A 17,467-nucleotide genomic window follows, 5' to 3' on the forward strand; every position below is an offset into this window, starting at 1 on the left:
TTCCTTTTCCACCCCTTTATATATTATAGTTGTAAGCCTAGCTGTTTGTTGTGTTACAGTTCATATTGTCTAAAGTGTGTTTATAGTGTTAAACTTTACATCAGTGTTAAAGTGCACATCATTAATGTTATAGCATAACCCACATGCTGTATTATACTGCAGTTTACTGCTTCTTTGCATTCTGCTAATCAGCATTTCACTGTAATGACAATAAAGTTGAATCTAATATAATTTGCATATCAGAAAAAGTACATTGTGTATTATACATGTACAGTATAGTGAACATCATGCATGTATCTCTTAGGTTTTTCATTTATATTATTTCATTTCATTTTATTCTTGGAATCATATGTTTATTATTAGACTGGTGTCACATACTCCTCTTCTCTCTTCAGATGCGCTGTTGAGATTTCTCAGTCCCACCCCTTCAAATCTTTGGCCATCTACTACATCAAGCGCTCCTCCTGTCGCCTCCACCTCAGCAGCACAACCCAGCAGTGATGCAGCAGCATCAAGCGCTCCTCCTGTCGCCTCCACCTCAGCAGCACAACCCAGCAGTGATGCAGCAGCATCAAGCGCTCCTCCTGTCGCCTCCACCTCAGCAGCACAACCCAGCAGTGATGCAGCAGCATCAAGCGCTCCTCCTGTCACCTCCACCTCAGCAGCACAACCCAGCAGTGATGCAGCAGCATCAAGCGCTCCTCCTGTCGCCTCCACCTCAGCAGCACAACCCAGCAGTGATGCAGCAGCATCAAGCGCTCCTCCTGTCACCTCCACCTCAGCAGCACAACCCAGCAGTGATGCAGCAGCATCAAGCGCTCCTCCTGTCGCCTCCACCTCAGCAGCACAACCCAGCAGTGATGCAGCAGCATCAGGCGCTCCTTCTGCTGCTCCAATAGACCCTGCTGACTGGCCGTCTCCTCTAACTGATGAGGTACGAACAGAGTTGGTACACAGAGGTCCATTTCACATTGAACACAGCTTCACATTCCCTGAACAAAAGGACGGACGAAGGTGTCAACATGTGTATTTTAACAGACTTGCCATCATAAGCATAAACCATGTGGTCTCAAATCAGTTGTCATATGATGATGTTGTTGATGACTTTGCTGCAAGAAAGACCAGGAGAGTAAAGCTGTAGCAGGTGATGTGAGGTTGAGGAGGTGGTGGTGTAGTTTTTAAGTCATTCAAGTTAATGCAGTACCAAAAAGCACCACTAGAGGTCTTTGTAAGATCCCCTTTTTGTTCCCCTTTTTATTGAAATCCTTGTAATTTTTTGTCAATACTGGTTTCTTATTTTGTGCAGTGCCTTATTTATATTGTATTTATAATTTATTTTATATCCCTTGTTTACACTTTTTATTTTGTGGGTATTTAAATCTTGTACTTTATCTAAGCTATTTATATTGTATTTCATATATTCATTTCATATTTTTTTGTATTTCTTTCTTTCTAATTCTAAGTATTTTGATTGGCAATTGCTTTCTTTAAATAAAAGATTGTCCAAGACAAAGCTATTCAGTTTCTTGTGAGTATATGTACACTAGCAGTGGAATTTACTGCGATGCAAGGGGGGCGCCACCTAAAATCTTGCCTAGGGCGCCAAATTGGTTAGAGCCGGGCCTGCATCCCAGGCAGTGTTGCTCTCATCATTAAAACAAGACAACGCAGAGTGAGGTCCACTACACTGACACAGCTTTGAACAAGATGAGTTTTTACTTTAGTTTGTTTTTCTACAATGAGAGTAACACAGCAGCAATAAAAAAGAGATCCAAGAACATACTGTGTGTTTGGATCAGCAGGCAGCAACTCTGCCTTTACAGTCTGTCTACAATCCCACAAACACTCCTCAAATGTTCAGCTCACTGTTTCGCCTGTAATTTCACTTTTCTGCTGCTTTCCAGACTGTTGACCAACTTTTCTTTGTGTCACAGATTTCTACCTGAACACATTGCAGGTAGAAAATCAAAGAAAAACTGAGATGAGGAAACTTTTATCCCTTTTAAAAGTTGTAAAGTAAAATACGTCTTTCAAAGAACTCTTCAGTCATTTAAAATGTTGGAAAAAGCTCTGTAATAAAAGAAAGTAGTGCGTCTTAATTTGGCTCCACAGCTGGAGAAGCAAAGTAACAGGGATGTATGAATATTATTTCAGTAGACATTTTAATGTCTCAGTCAGGCTGCAGTTTCTATAAGCTCTACTGGAGGGCGCCCTCAGCTCTCATGTATTCTCTGCAGACTGTGGTTTATTGTTCTTCTCACCTGCCTAACTCAACTCAACATAACAAAAGCTTTACAGCACGTTAGATGACCTCACACACTGAGCATTATTTTACTGTATCACTCTCAGGGCCTTAACGGGCTCACTGTGATTCTCTCACAACACTTTTTAAGTTCAAGTCTTCAAACTACAAAACAACTTCATGAGACGACAAAAACTTTATTTTTCTGTTTTTATTTCAAATTAAAGCCGAGAAAACAAACAGCTGTTGTCTTATTCATAGACTGATCTTTAGTCATTAGTGCTGGTGTGAAACTCCTCTCATATTTACAATAATCAGACAATAAACAGGTTTTAAATTTGGCAGAAGGACATTTAAGATCTGTGGAAATTCATGTTTCTGAGTAAATTGTTTTCAGATGATTCAACAGACTTTAAAACACAAAAAAGTGCATCAACATCATCAATAATGTACATTTATTATGTTAAATGACAGTGAATCTTCCTGTATTAAATCAAATGGTTGTTCTACTCAGTGTGATTGACAGGAGAGATGATCAGAGGAGCAGAGTTTTTACCACCATCGTTAAGAGAGGGACCAATGAGTGGGTGTAGTCTCTCAGTGAAGGAGCAGCCAGTGAAGGAGTAGATCAGAGCTGCAGCATCGACGTCATAAAAAGAGACCAGACCCTCCTCATAATCCACAAACACCCCCACCTTCTCAGGCTGAGACTTCAGAGAGAGACGGACTGCAGGGTCAGCACGAGCTCTGTAATCATTTTCATTCCTCAACCTTATCGTCCAGTAACCATTCCGAGGGCTTGCTTTGATCTTTCCCTTCCTGTTGATCGACTCTCTGGCCACTCCTAAATCCCACTCAGTCTTCCCTTTAACCTGAACCTCGTAATAAAATCTGCCTGAAGAGAAACTCTGCTTTGCTAAGACACAACAACAATAATCAAATCTCTCTGGAGTGTCTGGGAGATTCTTCTTTACATCACTATCATAAACTTGTTTTCCATCATCAGACAGGATGAGTTCAGGTTGTGCTGTATCAGGATCAAGTGTCACATCCACCTCATGCTGCTGGACTCTCTTCAGCTCGACCTCAGCAAGAAGCTTCTTCATCTGTTTCCTGAGCGTCTCCTCCAGCTGGTTCACAGCTCTCACCACAGTCCCCTCATATGAAGGTGGACAGACGCTGACTTCTGTCCAGTCCTTGGTGGGTGGAGCAGCGTTAAGGGACGTGAAGCTTTGCAGGAGGTGGAGGTGGTCTTCAGAGCGTGAGAGCTGCTCCACCTCAGAGCTTCTCTTCTCCAGCTCAGAGATTTCCTGTTCCAGCTCTTTGATGAAGCCTTCAGCCTGTTTCTCTGTCTTTCTCAGCTTCTCTTCGATCGTGTGGACGAGCTCAGCCTGACTTCTCTCTACAGATTCCATCAGAGCGGTGAAGACCTGAACACCTTCTGCTATCTCTCTGTCTGCATTCTGATTACTGAGCTCCACTGAGCGTTTGATCTCTTGAATCTTCAGTCGTCTCTTCTGGATCATTTCTTGAGTTTCAGCCTCTGTCTTCCCCAGCTCGGCCTTCTTTCCTTCATATTCGTCTTTCAGAGGAACAACATCATGTGTCTTGTGGTCTAAAACTGTGCAGAGCACGCAGACACACATCTGGTCGGTCTTACAGAACAGCTCCAGCAGTTTATCGTGCTTCTCACACATCCTGCCTTCCAGGTTCTCCACAGGGTCGATCAGCTGATGTCTTTTCAGGCCTGACGTTGTCAGATGAGGCTCCAGGTGAGTCTCACAGTAGGAGACCAGACACACCAGGCAGGACTTCAGGGCCTTCAGTTTGGTTCCTGTGCAGACGTCACAGGGAACTTCTCCTGGTTTGGACACTTGTTGCTCTGAGCTGCTGCTGCTGGCTTTCTGTTGAGCTGACTGTCTGAACTGAGCAGCCACCTCAGAGATGAAAGTGTTGACCCGCAGCTCAGGTCTTGAGTAGAAAACATCATTACAGTTGGGACATTTATACGGGACATTAACATCCCAGTGTTGAGTGATGCAGGTTTTACAGAAGTTGTGTCCACATGGTATCGTGACTGGATCAGTGAACACATCCAGACAGATGGAGCACAGGAACTGATCTTCAGTCAGACGACAGCTGGCAGTAGACATGTCTACACTCTGAGGACGAGAAGAGTGAAAAACTGTTACTTTTTGAAACAACTGTCATTTATTTGTTAAGAGTTGATTCTGTTGATATATAAATGAGACCTCACTGATGGCAAAATCTTCCAGCAGCAGAGCAGTTTGATGGTGGAGAGTACACACTGTAAGTACTACATATTTGTACTTGCTCAGTTAGGGCTGGCTCAGGCTTGGACCAGCCCCTTGTTATGCTGCTATATTCTTATGTTGCTAAGTAATGCTCGTGGTGGATTCATGTTGGGCCTCTTTAAATAACATAACAAAGAGTCGGTCTAGACCTGCTCTTTTTGGAAAATGTCTTGAGATAACTTTGGTTATGATTTGGCGCTATATGAATAATGATTAATTAATTGGTTGATTGATTGTTGTTATTAATTTGCATTAACTCTCCCAAACACAACCTTGCATTTGGCTCCACTAAGTATCTGTACTATGTTGGCTTTTGGTTACTAAAATGGCTAAAATGATGTCTTATGAAATGCAGTGATAACTTCCAAAGCCATTTAGTTCTTGTTGATATAATCATTTCAGTCTGTAAAATGTGGCATTCAATGTTAAACCACCTAAAACATAATGTGATCGCTCCATTACTCACAGATCAAACATTAAAGAGCACTGCTACACTGATGCTTATATTGTTATGAGTGCATTTATTTATAAATCAGGTTTAACATTTTAATCCTTATTCAATATGGAATTGAACACAAGTTAATAAGACATGTTTAGCTTTATAAATGAAATAAACTTGTGAAAGTGTATTTCTGCTGTGAAATATTGCTACTTGTATTAAGTAAAGGAGCTGAGGCTTCCTTCCTGCTTTCTTACAGTGCAGACGCTTTGCTGCTCGCTCTCCGCTTTGCTTACATTCTTTTGCTGATATCTTCATTTCTTTTCACTCTAACTTATGGACAGTGGATCCTGGACAATTATAAATCACTGGGACTGTAATTTTTTATAGATTTTTAATAGGTCTATTGGCATATTTTAACAATTGTATGACCTACGCAGGGCTACATGACTGTGGCCAGCACAAGCCTGTCCTGCAGCACTTGGAAACGCCGCACACAGCTAGCACAGCTAGCAAGGGAGGCAGCTAAAGCTAGTTGGCTTTAGCTGCCTCCCTTCTCCATGGACGACTATCACAAACTCCTACAAAAGATTGCAGTGCTGGAGACCAAAATTCACCGCCTAGAAGTGAATGTGGAGGTGAACGGTCTGTGTGGGAATGACACCACTTTGGCGTTGACTCAAAACAGTGGACAAGAGCAAGCTAACACACGGCTAAGTGACACAGACAAAACTACTAAGAAACAGGGGGGCTCTGTACTGTGGAATAAATCTTCGAGTGGTAGTCCTCCTTGGAACTATCTGGGGCAAAGCCCAAGAGTAAATCACATCCCTGGGAAATGGGAGGACGAATAACAGGCAGAGCACAGCACGCTGAGATATGTGATGAGACCTGCTGGCCTTCACTACCTCCCAGGCAGAGCGCCTCCTCAACCCCGGTTGTTGGTAAGACACAGCGGTGGACAGCTGAGAAAGGGAAGGTTAGCAACAAACCTCCCCAACAACCGAGTGTGGCAGCGCACAACACATTTGCTCTACTGTTGCTGGACCCTGGATCTTCATCTGATGACCTAGATAATGTCCAGGATAAGCCCGGGCCCTGTATGCCAATAGGTTCCACAATTTCTGTCCTGATAGGTAATAGAAAAAGAAAGGCGATTCTACCGCGAAACATCTCCTCCTTGGAGAAATGCCACACTGGTAAGAGCTGAAAAAAGAGAGTGTCGGAAAGCTGAACGCAGGAGGCGAAAAACAAATCTTCAGATTCATTACGACATCTATAAAGAGAAACTTCACATTTATAATTCACAACTGAGGAATGCAAGGCAATCGTTCTTCTCTGACATCATCACCAAGAACAGTAATAACACACGCACCTTGTTTGCTACTGTCGACAGGCTAACAAACCCTCCTGTGTCAGTAGCACCTGAACTTCATTCAGCCAGGGCCTGCAATGAATTTGCCTCCTTCTTTACAGAAAAAATACTGAAAATCAGACAAGCAGTCAGTAACTCGGTATTAGGTTCAGGTTATGTGCTGTGTTTAACTAAAACCAGTTTAAACACCATGACACAATTTTATCTGATCAACAATAAAGACCTGGAGGACATTATACAACACCTAAAATCCTCCCACCGCTGCATGGATATTATGCCTACAGATTTTTTCCAAAAGGTCTCAAAAGTCATGGCATCAGATCTGACACAGATTGTGAACTCGTCTCTTCTCTCAGGTGTCTTCCCACAGGCCCTGAAAACAGCAGTCATCAAGCCACTGTTAAAAAAGAACAACCTAGACAAGTCACAGATGAAGAACTACAGGCCTATATCCAATCTACCATTTTTAAGTAAGATAATCAAGAAGGCTGTCTTTCAACAGTTGAACCACTTTTTGACAGTGAACAACTACTTTGATGTCTTCCAGTCAGGCTTTCGACCACACCACAGCACAGAGACGGCTCTTGTCAAAGTGATTAATGACATCCGCTTAATGCAGACAATGGTAGAGTTTCAGTCTTAGTACTACTCGATCTTAGTGCTGCATTCGACACAGTTGACCATAAGATATTACTTGCCTGTCTGGAAAACTGGGTTGGACTTTCTGGCACAGTACTAAACTGGTTTGGTTCTTATTTAAAGGACAGGGACTACTTTGTGTCTATAGGTAACTTTACATCTGAGCAGACAAAGATTACATGTGGAGTTCCCCAAGGCTCCATTCTTGGGCCTCTTCTGTTTAACATCTACATGCTTCCACTGGCTCAGATTATGGAACAAAATCAGCCACCAAAACTATGCAGACGACACACAGATCTACATCACAGGGTCACCAGGGGACCATGGCCCCATACAAGCACTAGTTAAATGTATTGAACAAATCAATGAGTGGATGTGCCATAATTTTCTTCAGTTAAACAAAGACAAAACTGAGGTAGTTATTTTTGGAGCTAAGGAGGAGCGATTAAAAGTCAGCGCACAGCTTCAGTCATTCGTGTTGAAAACCGCTGACCAAGCCAGAAATCTGGGTGTAGTCATGGACTCAGACCTGAACTTTCAAAGCCACATTAAAACAATTACAAAGTTGACCTACTATCACCTCAAGAATATATCCAGGATTAAAGGACTTATGTGTCAGCAGGATCTAGAAAAACTTGTCCATGCATTTATCTTCAGCCGACTCGATTACTGTAACAGTGTCTTTACAGGTCTCCCTAAAAAATCAATCAGACAACTGCAGCTGATTCAGAACGCTGCTGCTCGAGTCCTCACTAAGACCGAGAAAGTAGATCACATCACTCCAGCTCTGAGGTCTTTACACTGGCTCCCTGTCTGTCAGAGAAGAGACTTCAAAGTACTACTGCTGGTTTACAAAGCGCTGAACGGTCAAGGGCCAAAATATATTTGTGATCTCCTGACACAGTACGAACCATCCAGACCCCTCAGGTCGTCAGGGACAGGTCTGCTTTCTGTCCCCAGAGTCAGAACCAAACATGGAGAAGCAGCATTCAGTTTTTATGCTCCGTATATCTGGAACAAACTCCCAGAAACATGCAGGTCTGCTGAAACACTCACTTCTTTTAAATCAAGCCTGAAGACTCACCTGTTCACAGCTGCCTTTTATTAAACTACTTTAATACATTTATTTTAATAACTATTCTAATTATTTATATCTGCACTGTAGCTTTTACCCTTATTTTTATTTTATTTTTATATTTTCGCTTCTATTTTAGCTGTTTTTAGTTTATCTTCACTTTGCTTTTTAATGTCCTGTTTATGATGTGTTTCTTTGCTTTTGTTGTTCTGTGTAAAGCACTTTGAATTGTCTTGATGCTGAAATGTGCTCTATAAATAAACTTGCCTTGCCTTGAGTACTTCTCTAAACACTGGTTAATGTTCAGCTTAAGTGGAACTTCTTGTTTGAGTGGCGTTCGTGTTTTGAGCTACTGTCAGAAACACGTCAGGGAGAGTCTGCTAGTTAGCTTAAGCTAAGGCTAGCTGTGGCTGTCAAACATTAACTAGCCGGAGTGAAGTCACTGTGGTTTGGTTTTAACCTGTTTCGTAGCTCAGGTAAATGTAGGCTACGTGTGTTTTTTTTATTTAAGTTACATATCTCGACGGCTCAACAGTTTTATGCCGTTTAAAACAGATGTTTAAAACAGAAGTCAGGTTCTGGTTTGAACTAAAGTCAAACTAAACATTTAGTTGGTGCATGTTTGATTCGTAGGGCTGTGTACTCACCGGTGTTTGTCAGAAAAAACTTGATGAATTCAGTTGAATTTGTCTTCAGAGAGAAACAGGGACTCGTCTCGACCGCAGCTCTGCTGTGGCTCAGACAAACTTTCACTTTCATTTCAGGACACGTGACGTTGAAGCTTCTCCTCTTTCAGTGCTGCTCCTCCTCTCACTGGAGCTCTGTAAGGGAGGGTTTAACGCCTCTTTAGGAAACACCCCGACAGAGTTTTGGTATAAGATGAGACTTATTGTTTTATTCTCAGCATTTGTACAATGAAAGTATACAGCAGCATAAAAGAACACACAGATATACTGAGGAAACAAGAAGTTTGATATCAATGAAGAACAAAATAACCTGATCAGACACAACAAAAACTTAAATTTACTTTAGTTTATTTAAAAATTAAGGGAGAAAAACATGTGAACCTTTCTTGAGTAATGTCTGAGATGACCTTCTGAGGACTTCCAGTGAAATTGTCTGTTATTTTACGCCAACTTATAAACAAGCTAACATCTAATTAAAACAATGAAGGACTGTTACGTGCCGTAGTTTTGTGTTGTGTTTTCTGTGTGTGTCTCTCTCCTGTGCTCCTCAGGTGCTGATCTCCACTTGCTGCAGCAGGTGATCAGGCTCACCTGTTACCACTCCAGCAATCGGGAGAGAGTATAAAGAGCAGCAGAGAGGAGACAGCCAGAGCCAGTGGGCCATTCGGCTTTGTGTGTGACAGACCTCTGCGTGTTCGGGTTATTCTTTCAGTGGAAAGAGGGCGTTTCTTCAAGGCCTTAGTGTTTATTGTTATTTGCAGGTTTTGGATTATGCTATGTGTGATTTGTCTTAAAGAACAGCTTCTCTTTTGTTTAGTAGAAGCTCGCTTTGTGTTTCCTTTTTGCTTTAGTTTGTTAATAAATCCCTTCAACTTTGCCTATACTTTGTTCATCCCTTCTTTTTCCTGGGTTCTAACTTATTGTTACTCCCCTCCTCACACACCCCGTCAGAAATGATCCCTTACGTTGATCTTTCTCTTGAAGCTCAGGGGTTACACTATTTAATTGGATTGACAGGAGAGATGATGAGAGGGGCGGAGTTTTTACCCTTTTTATTTAGAAATGGACTAAAGTATGGGTAGAGTCTCTCAGTGAAGGAGTAGATCAGAGCTGCAGCATCAACGTCATAAAAAGAGACCAGACCCTCCTCATAATCCACAAACACCCCCACCTTCTCAGGCTGAGACTTCAGAGAGAGACGGACTGAAGGGCCAGCACAAGCTCTGTACTCATTTTCATTCCTCAGACATATCGTCCAGTAACCATCCTGAGGAGTCAGCATGATCTGTCCCTTCCTGTTGATCGACTCTCTGGCCACTCCTAAATCCCAGTCAGTCTTCCCTTTAACCTGAACCTCGTAATAAAATCTGCCTGAAGAGAAACTTTGCTTTGCTAAGACACAACAAGCATCAAATCTCTCTGGAGTGTCTGGGAGATTCTTCTTTACATCACTAAGATGACCTTGTTTTCCATCATCAGACAGGATGAGCCAGGGTTGTGCTGTATCAGGATCAAGTGTTACATCCACCTCATGCTGCTGGACTCTCTTCAGCTCGGCCTCCAACAGCTTCTTCTTCTGTTGACTGAGCGTCTCCTCCAGCTGGTTCACAGCTCTCACCACAGTCCCCTCATATGAAGGTGGACAGACGCTGACTTCTGTCCAGTCCTTGGTGGGTGGAGCAGCGTTAAGGGACGTGAAGCTTTGCAGGAGGTGGAGGTGGTCTTCAGAGCGTGAGAGCTGCTCCACCTCAGAGCTTCTCTTCTCCAGCTCAGAGATTTCCTGTTCCAGCTCTTTGATGAAGCCTTCAGCCTGTTTCTCTGTCTTTCTCAGCTTCTCTTCGATCGTGTGGACGAGCTCGGCCTGACTTCTCTCTACAGATTCCATCAGAGCGGTGAAGACCTGAACACCTTCTGCTATCTCTCTGTCTGCATTCTGATTACTGAGCTCCACTGAGCGTTTGATCTCTTGAATCTTCAGTCGTCTCTTCTGGATCATTTCTTGAGTTTCAGCCTCTGTCTTCCCCAGCTCGGCCTTCTTTCCTTCATATTCTTCTTTCAGAGGAACAACATCATGTGTCTTGTGGTCTAAAACTGTGCAGAGCATGCAGACACACATCTGGTCGGTCTTACAGAACAGCTCCAGCAGTTTATCGTGCTTCTCACACATCCTGCCTTCCAGGTTCTCCACAGGGTCGATCAGCTGATGTCTTTTCAGGCCTGACATTGTCAGATGAGGCTCCAGGTGAGTCTCACAGTAGGAGGCCAGACACACCAGGCAGGACTTCAGGGCCTTCAGTTTGGTTCCTGTGCAGACGTCACAGGGAACTTCTCCTGGTTTGGACACTTGTTGCTCTGAGCTGCTGCTGCTGGCTTTCTGTTGAGCTGACTGTCTGAACTGAGCAGCCACCTCAGAGATGAAAGTGTTGACCTGCAGCTCAGGTCTGGTGTTGAAAACCTTTTTACAGTTGGGACACTGACAGGAGACATTAACATCCCAGTGTTGAGTGATGCAGGTTTTACAGAAGTTGTGTCCACATGGTATCGTGACTGGATCAGTGAACACATCCAGACAGATGGAGCACAGGAACTGATCTTCAGTCAGCAGACAGCTGGCAGCAGACATGTCTACACTCTGAGGACGAGAAGAGTGAAAAACTGTGACTTTTTGAAACAACTGTCATTTATTTGTCTAATAAAGAGAAACTATGATGAGTGCAATGTAAGAAGAGTTGTCCTGAATTCTGTTGATATATATATGAGACCTCACTGATGGCAAAATCTTCCAGCAGCAGAGCAGTTTGATGGTGGAGAGTACACACTGTAAGTACTACATATTTGTACTTGCTCACACGGTCGAGCTCAATGTCTTCAGTGTGCGCAGCGTCAGCCGGTTTGTGTCCACAAAGGCTTAAAAACACAACCACAGGGAATGAAAAAACTGCCCATCCCTCTATTGCCAACTAGGAAGGACTAACCGAAGAAGAGAAAGTAAGAAAAGCCTGCTAAAAAGAAAGAGTTGGATTGAGACAGAAATGAAACAAGAGTAAACATTGGAGCGGCATTTCTGAGGTGGAGAGAGGTACAGGACCTGAAAGGATAAAAAAAGCGATGCTGAGTTAGACAGTTCTGCTCGACAGGTAATTACCCCAGCTTCATTTCTGCTGTCTTTGTTTCACATTGCTAAGATGTCTGCGGTTACTGTGACGTTGTGTTACGTTGGTGTAGCAGTCGGGCTAACGTTAGCTTGTTCTCAATGTGGCTGCAGTTTAGCGTTGTTTCAGGGCGGAGTGGCTGAAAATATCTCTGTGAAGTGTCCAGGCAGTGTGACCGTTTCAGACTTTCTCCTGATAGTTCTGTGTGCCTGTGCTCTCACGGCTAAATGTTCACAACATCAGTGTGTTACTGTTAAGATTCGCCAGTTCCTTGTGTTTTCCCTGTGTTTTTTCCCTCCCTTGTGTGTGTTGTCTGTCTTAGCCTTGTTTTCAGGCTGGGCGTGGTTGACCTACTTTCACTCCACTCTCACACCTGCAGTTCATTCTCATCAAGCCATTCTCCACCTGCTGCAGTACTTAAGCCTGGTCAAGCTCTCTACTCTTCGCCAGTTCGTTCCGTCTTCTTCAAGTGATACCTGTCACACCAGCCTCCGTCCTTCCGCGCCCAGCCTCACCTGTTCTCCGTCCTGAGCCCAAGGAGTTTTGTTTTGTGCCACAGTTATTCTACTGCTTGTGACTTAAGTTCGTATTAAACCGGATTACCATATTGTATATCTGGCTCCTGCAGTTGCCGTGGTTACTAGCCTGCACCGCATGACAGCCTCATCTGTGGGGAGGGCTTTGGAGGAAGGACTGAGCGCTGCGGAGAGAGAGGGGGAGGGACCTGGAGGTTGTAATCTTTCAAATTTTGAAGCAAAGTCTGCTTTCTTCTCCAGCTTACCTGCTGCAGCTTTAATACCTTCACGTTGGGGTTCATCAACAAGGACATTGTTAAATATTTAAAACCTGTTTAACTTTGAATTATTATTATTACCAAGTACATAAGTACTCAAGTTTAATGATCCCAAACCAAAACCACCCATCCATGTGTTGTCTGCATTACAGTGGGCAAATATTATATTGATTAACAGACACCCTCTCTACTTTTAAGTGTAGGCTTGTGTGATGTTATTAATTTGCATTAACTCTCCCAAACACAACCTTGCATTTGGCTCCACTAAGTATCTGTACTATGTTGGCTTTTGGTTACTAAAATGACTAAAATGATGTCTTATGAAATGCAGTGATAACTTCCAAAGCCATTTGGTTCTTGTTGATATAATCATTTCAGTCTGTAAAATGTGGCATTCAATGTTAAACCACCTAAAACATAATGTGATCGCTCCATTACTCACAGATCAAACATTACAGAGCACTGCTACACTGATGCTTATATTGTTATGAGTGCATTTATTTATAAATCAGGTTTAACATTTTAATCCTTATTCAATATGGAATTGAACACAAGTTAATAAGACATGTTTAGCTTTATAAATGAAATAAACTTGTGAAAGTGTATTTCTGCTGTGAAATATTGCTACTTGTATTAAGTAAAGGAGCTGAGGCTTCCTTCCTGCTTTCTTACAGTGCAGACGCTTTGCTGCTCGCTCTCCGCTTTGCTTACATTCTTTTGCTGATATCTTCATTTCTTTTCACTCTAACTTATGGACAGTGGATCCTGGACAATTATAAATCACTGGGACTGTAATTTTGTATAGATTTTTAATAGGTCTATTGGCATATTTTAACAATTGTATGACCTACGCAGGGCTACATGACTGTGGCCAGCACAAGCCTGTACTGCAGCACTTGGAAACGTAGCACACAGCTAGCACACAGCTAGCACACAGCTAAAGCTAGTTAGCTTTAGCTGTGTGCTAGCTGTGTGCCTCCCTTCTCCATGGACGACTATCACAAACTCCTACAAAAGATTGCAGTGCTGGAGACCAAAATTCACCGCCTAGAAGTGAATGTGGAGGTGAACGGTCTGTGTGGGAATGACACCACTTTGGCGTTGACTCAAAACAGTGGACAAGAGCAAGCTAACACACGGCTAAGTGACACAGACAAAACTACTAAGAAACAGGGGGGCTCTGTACTGTGGAATAAATCATAGAGTGGTAGTCCTCCTTGGAACTATCTGGGGCAAAGCCCAAGAGTAAATCACATCCCTGGGAAATGGGAGGACGAATAACAGGCAGAGCACAGCACGCTGAGATACGTGATGAGACCGACTGGCCTTCACTACCTCCCAGGCAGAGCGCCTCCTCAACCCCGGTTGTTGGTAAGACACAGCGGTGGACAGCTGCGAAAGGGAGGGTTAGCAACAAACCTCCCCAACAACCGAGTGTGGCAGTGCACAACACATTTGCTCTACTGTTGCTGGACCCTGGATCTTCATCTGATGATCTAGATAATGTCCAGGATAAGCCCGGGCCCTGTATGCCAATAGGTTCCACAATTTCTGTCCTGATAGGTAATAGAAAAAGAAAGGCGATTCTACCGCGAAACATCTCCTCCTTGGAGAAATGCCACACTGGTAAGAGCTGAAAAAAGAGAGTGTCAGAAAGCTGAACGCAGGAGGCGAAAAACAAATCTTCAGATTCATTATGACATCTATAAAGAGAAACTTCACATTTATAATTCACAACTGAGGAATGCAAGGCAATCGTTCTTCTCTGACATCATCACCAAGAACAGTAATAACACACGCGCCTTGTTTGCTACTGTCGACAGGCTAACAAACCCTCCTGTGTCAGTAGCACCTGAACTTCATTCAGCCAGGGCCTGCAATGAATTTGCCTCCTTCTTTACAGAAAAAATACTGAAAATCAGACAAGCAGTCAGTAACTCGGTATTAGGTTCAGGTTATGTGCTGTGTTTAACTAAAACCAGTTTAAACACCATGACACAATTCTTTCTGATCAACAATAAAGACCTGGAGGGCATTATACAACACCTAAAATCCTCCCACCGCTGCATGGATATTATGCCTACAGATTTTTTCCAAAAGGTCTCAAAAGTCATGGCATCAGATCTGATACAGATTGTGAACTTGTCTCTTCTCTCAGGTGTCTTCCCACAGGCCCTGAAAACAGCAGTCATCAAGCCACTGTTAAAAAAGAACAACCTAGACAAGTCACTGATGAAGAACTACAGGCCTATATCAAATCTGCCATTTTTAAGTAAGATAATCGAGAAGGCTGTCTTTCAACAGTTGAACCACTTTTTGACAGTGAACAACTACTTTGATGTCTTCCAGTCAGGCTTTCGACCACACCACAGCACAGAGACGGCTCTTGTCAAAGTGATTAATGATATCCGCTTAATGCAGACAATGGTAGAGTTTCAGTCTTAGTACTACTCGATCTTAGTGCTGCATTCGACACAGTTGATCATAAGACATTACTCGACCGTCTAGAAAACATGGTTGGACTTTCTGGCACAGTACTAAACTGGTTTGGTTCTTATTTAAAGGACAGGGACTACTTTGTGTCTATAGGTAACTTTACATCTGAGCAGACAAAGATTACATGTGGAGTTCCCCAAGGCTCCATTCTTGGGCCTCTTCTGTTTAACATCTACATGCTTCCACTGGCTCAGATTATGGAACAAAATCAGCTACCATAACTATGCAGACGACACACAGATCTACATCACAGTGTCACTAGGGGACCATGGCCCCATACAAGCACTAGTTAAATGTATTGAACAAATCAATGAGTGGATGTGCCAAAATTTTCTTCAGTTAAACAAAGACAAAACTGAGGTAGTTATTTTTGGAGCTAAGGAGGAGCGATTAAAAGTCAGCGCACAGCTTCAGTCATTAGTGTTGAAAACCACTGACCAAGCCAGAAATCTGGGTGTAGTCATGGACTCAGACCTGAATTTTCAAAGCCACATTAAAACAATCACAAAGTCGGCCTACTATCACCTCAAGAATATATCCAGGATTAAAGGACTTATGTCTCAGCAGGATCTAGAAAAACTGGTCCATGCATTTATCTTCAGCCGACTCGATTACTGTAACAGTGTCTTTACAGGTCTCCCTAAAAAATCAATCAGACAACTGCAGCTGATTCAGAACGCTGCTGCTCGAGTCCTCACTAAGACCGAGAAAGTAGATCACATCACTCCAGCTCTGAGGTCTTTACACTGGCTCCCTGTCTGTCAGAGAAGAGACTTCAAAGTACTACTGCTGGTTTACAAAGCGCTGAACGGTCAAGGGCCAAAATATATTTGTGATCTCCTGACACAGTACGAACCATCCAGACCCCTCAGGTCGTCAGGGACAGGTCTGCTTTCTGTCCCCAGAGTCAGAACCAAACATGGAGAAGCAGCGTTCAGTTTTTATGCTCCGTATATCTGGAACAAACTCCCAGAAACATGCAGGTCTGCTGAAACACTCACTTCTTTTAAATGAAGCCTGAAGACTCACCTGTTCACAGCTGCCTTTTATTAAACTACTTTAATACATTTATTTTAATAACTATTCTAATTATTTATATCTGCACTGTAGCTTTTACCCTTATTTTTATTTATTTATTTTTTTTATATTTTCGCTTCTATTTTAGCTGTTTTTAGTTTATCTTCACTTTGCTTTTTAATGTCCTGTTTATGATGTGTTTCTTTGCTTTTGTTGTTCTGTGTAAAGCACTTTGAATTGTCTTGATGCTGAAATGTGCTCTATAAATAAACTTGCCTTGCCTTGAGTACTTCTCTAAAAACTGGTTAATGTTCAGCCTAACTGGAATTTCTTGTTTGAGTGGCGTTCTTGTTTTGAGCTACTGTCAGAAACACGTCAGGGAGAGTCTGCTAGTTAGCTTAAGCTAAGGCTAGCTGTGGCTGTCAATCATTAACTAGCCGGAGTGAAGTCACTGTGGTTTGGTTTTAACCTGTTTCGTAGCTCAGGTAAATGTAGGCTACGTGTGGTTTTTTTATTTAAGTTACATATCTCGACGGCACAACAGTTTTATGTCGTTTAAAACAGATGTATAAAACAGAAGTCAGGTTCTGGTTTGAACTAAAGTCAAACTAAACATTTAGTTGGTGCATGTTTGATTCGTAGGGCTGTGTACTCACCGGTGTTTGTCAGAAAAAACTTGATGAATTCAGTTGAATTTGTCTTCAGAGAGAAACAGGGACTCGTCTCGACCGCAGCTCTGCTGTGGCTCAGACAAACTTTCACTTTCATTTCAGGACACGTGACGTTGAAGCTTCTCCTCTTTCAGTGCTGCTCCTCCTCTCACTGGAGCTCTGTAAGGGAGGGTTTAACGCCTCTTTAGGAAACACCCCGACAGAGTTTTGGTATAAGATGAGACTTATTGTTTTATTCTCAGCATTTGTACAATGAAAGTATACAGCAGCATAAAAGAACACACAGATATACTGAGGAAACAAGAAGTTTGATATCAATGAAGAACAAAATAACCTGATCAGACACAACAGAAACTTAAATTTATTTTAGTTTATTTAAAAATTAAGAGAGAAAAACATGTGAACCTTTCTTGAGTAATGTCTGCCTGTATTCAACACTTCTTATGAAACTGTTCTGAATTTGACATTTCAGACAAGTTAAAGGAAAATTAAGCAAACGTTGATTTCTGACTACAATGTTTTCTGATTATTAACAGCCAGTTACTAGAACTGATTAGACTACATGAG

The 17,467-nt window shown here is 42.5% G+C and overlaps 2 protein-coding genes across 2 annotated transcripts; both read right to left on the minus strand.

Annotated features, from left to right (window-relative positions):
• Positions 1-2,455: 2,455 nt before the first annotated feature.
• On the minus strand, positions 2,456-4,396 carry LOC138613272 (E3 ubiquitin-protein ligase TRIM39-like). The gene has a single exon (XM_069686903.1). The coding sequence runs from the start codon at positions 4,393-4,395 to the stop codon at positions 2,749-2,751; it is 1,647 nt and encodes a 548-aa protein (XP_069543004.1). The 5' UTR covers position 4,396; the 3' UTR covers positions 2,456-2,748.
• A 4,690-nt stretch (positions 4,397-9,086) lies between these two features.
• Positions 9,087-17,228, minus strand: LOC138613273 (E3 ubiquitin-protein ligase TRIM21-like). The gene is made up of 2 exons (XM_069686904.1): positions 16,886-17,228; positions 9,087-11,403 (listed from the first exon to the last, which is right to left on the minus strand). The coding sequence occupies exon 2, from the start codon at positions 11,392-11,394 to the stop codon at positions 9,769-9,771; it is 1,626 nt and encodes a 541-aa protein (XP_069543005.1). The 5' UTR covers positions 11,395-11,403; positions 16,886-17,228; the 3' UTR covers positions 9,087-9,768.
• Between the last annotated feature and the right edge of the window lie 239 nt (positions 17,229-17,467).

The sequence above is a fragment of the Semicossyphus pulcher genome, unplaced genomic scaffold (genome assembly GCF_022749685.1).
Source record: "Semicossyphus pulcher isolate SPU_LCO1_2020_fin unplaced genomic scaffold, fSemPul1.0.p SCAF_8, whole genome shotgun sequence".
Classification (NCBI taxonomy): Eukaryota; Metazoa; Chordata; class Actinopteri; order Labriformes; family Labridae; genus Semicossyphus; species Semicossyphus pulcher.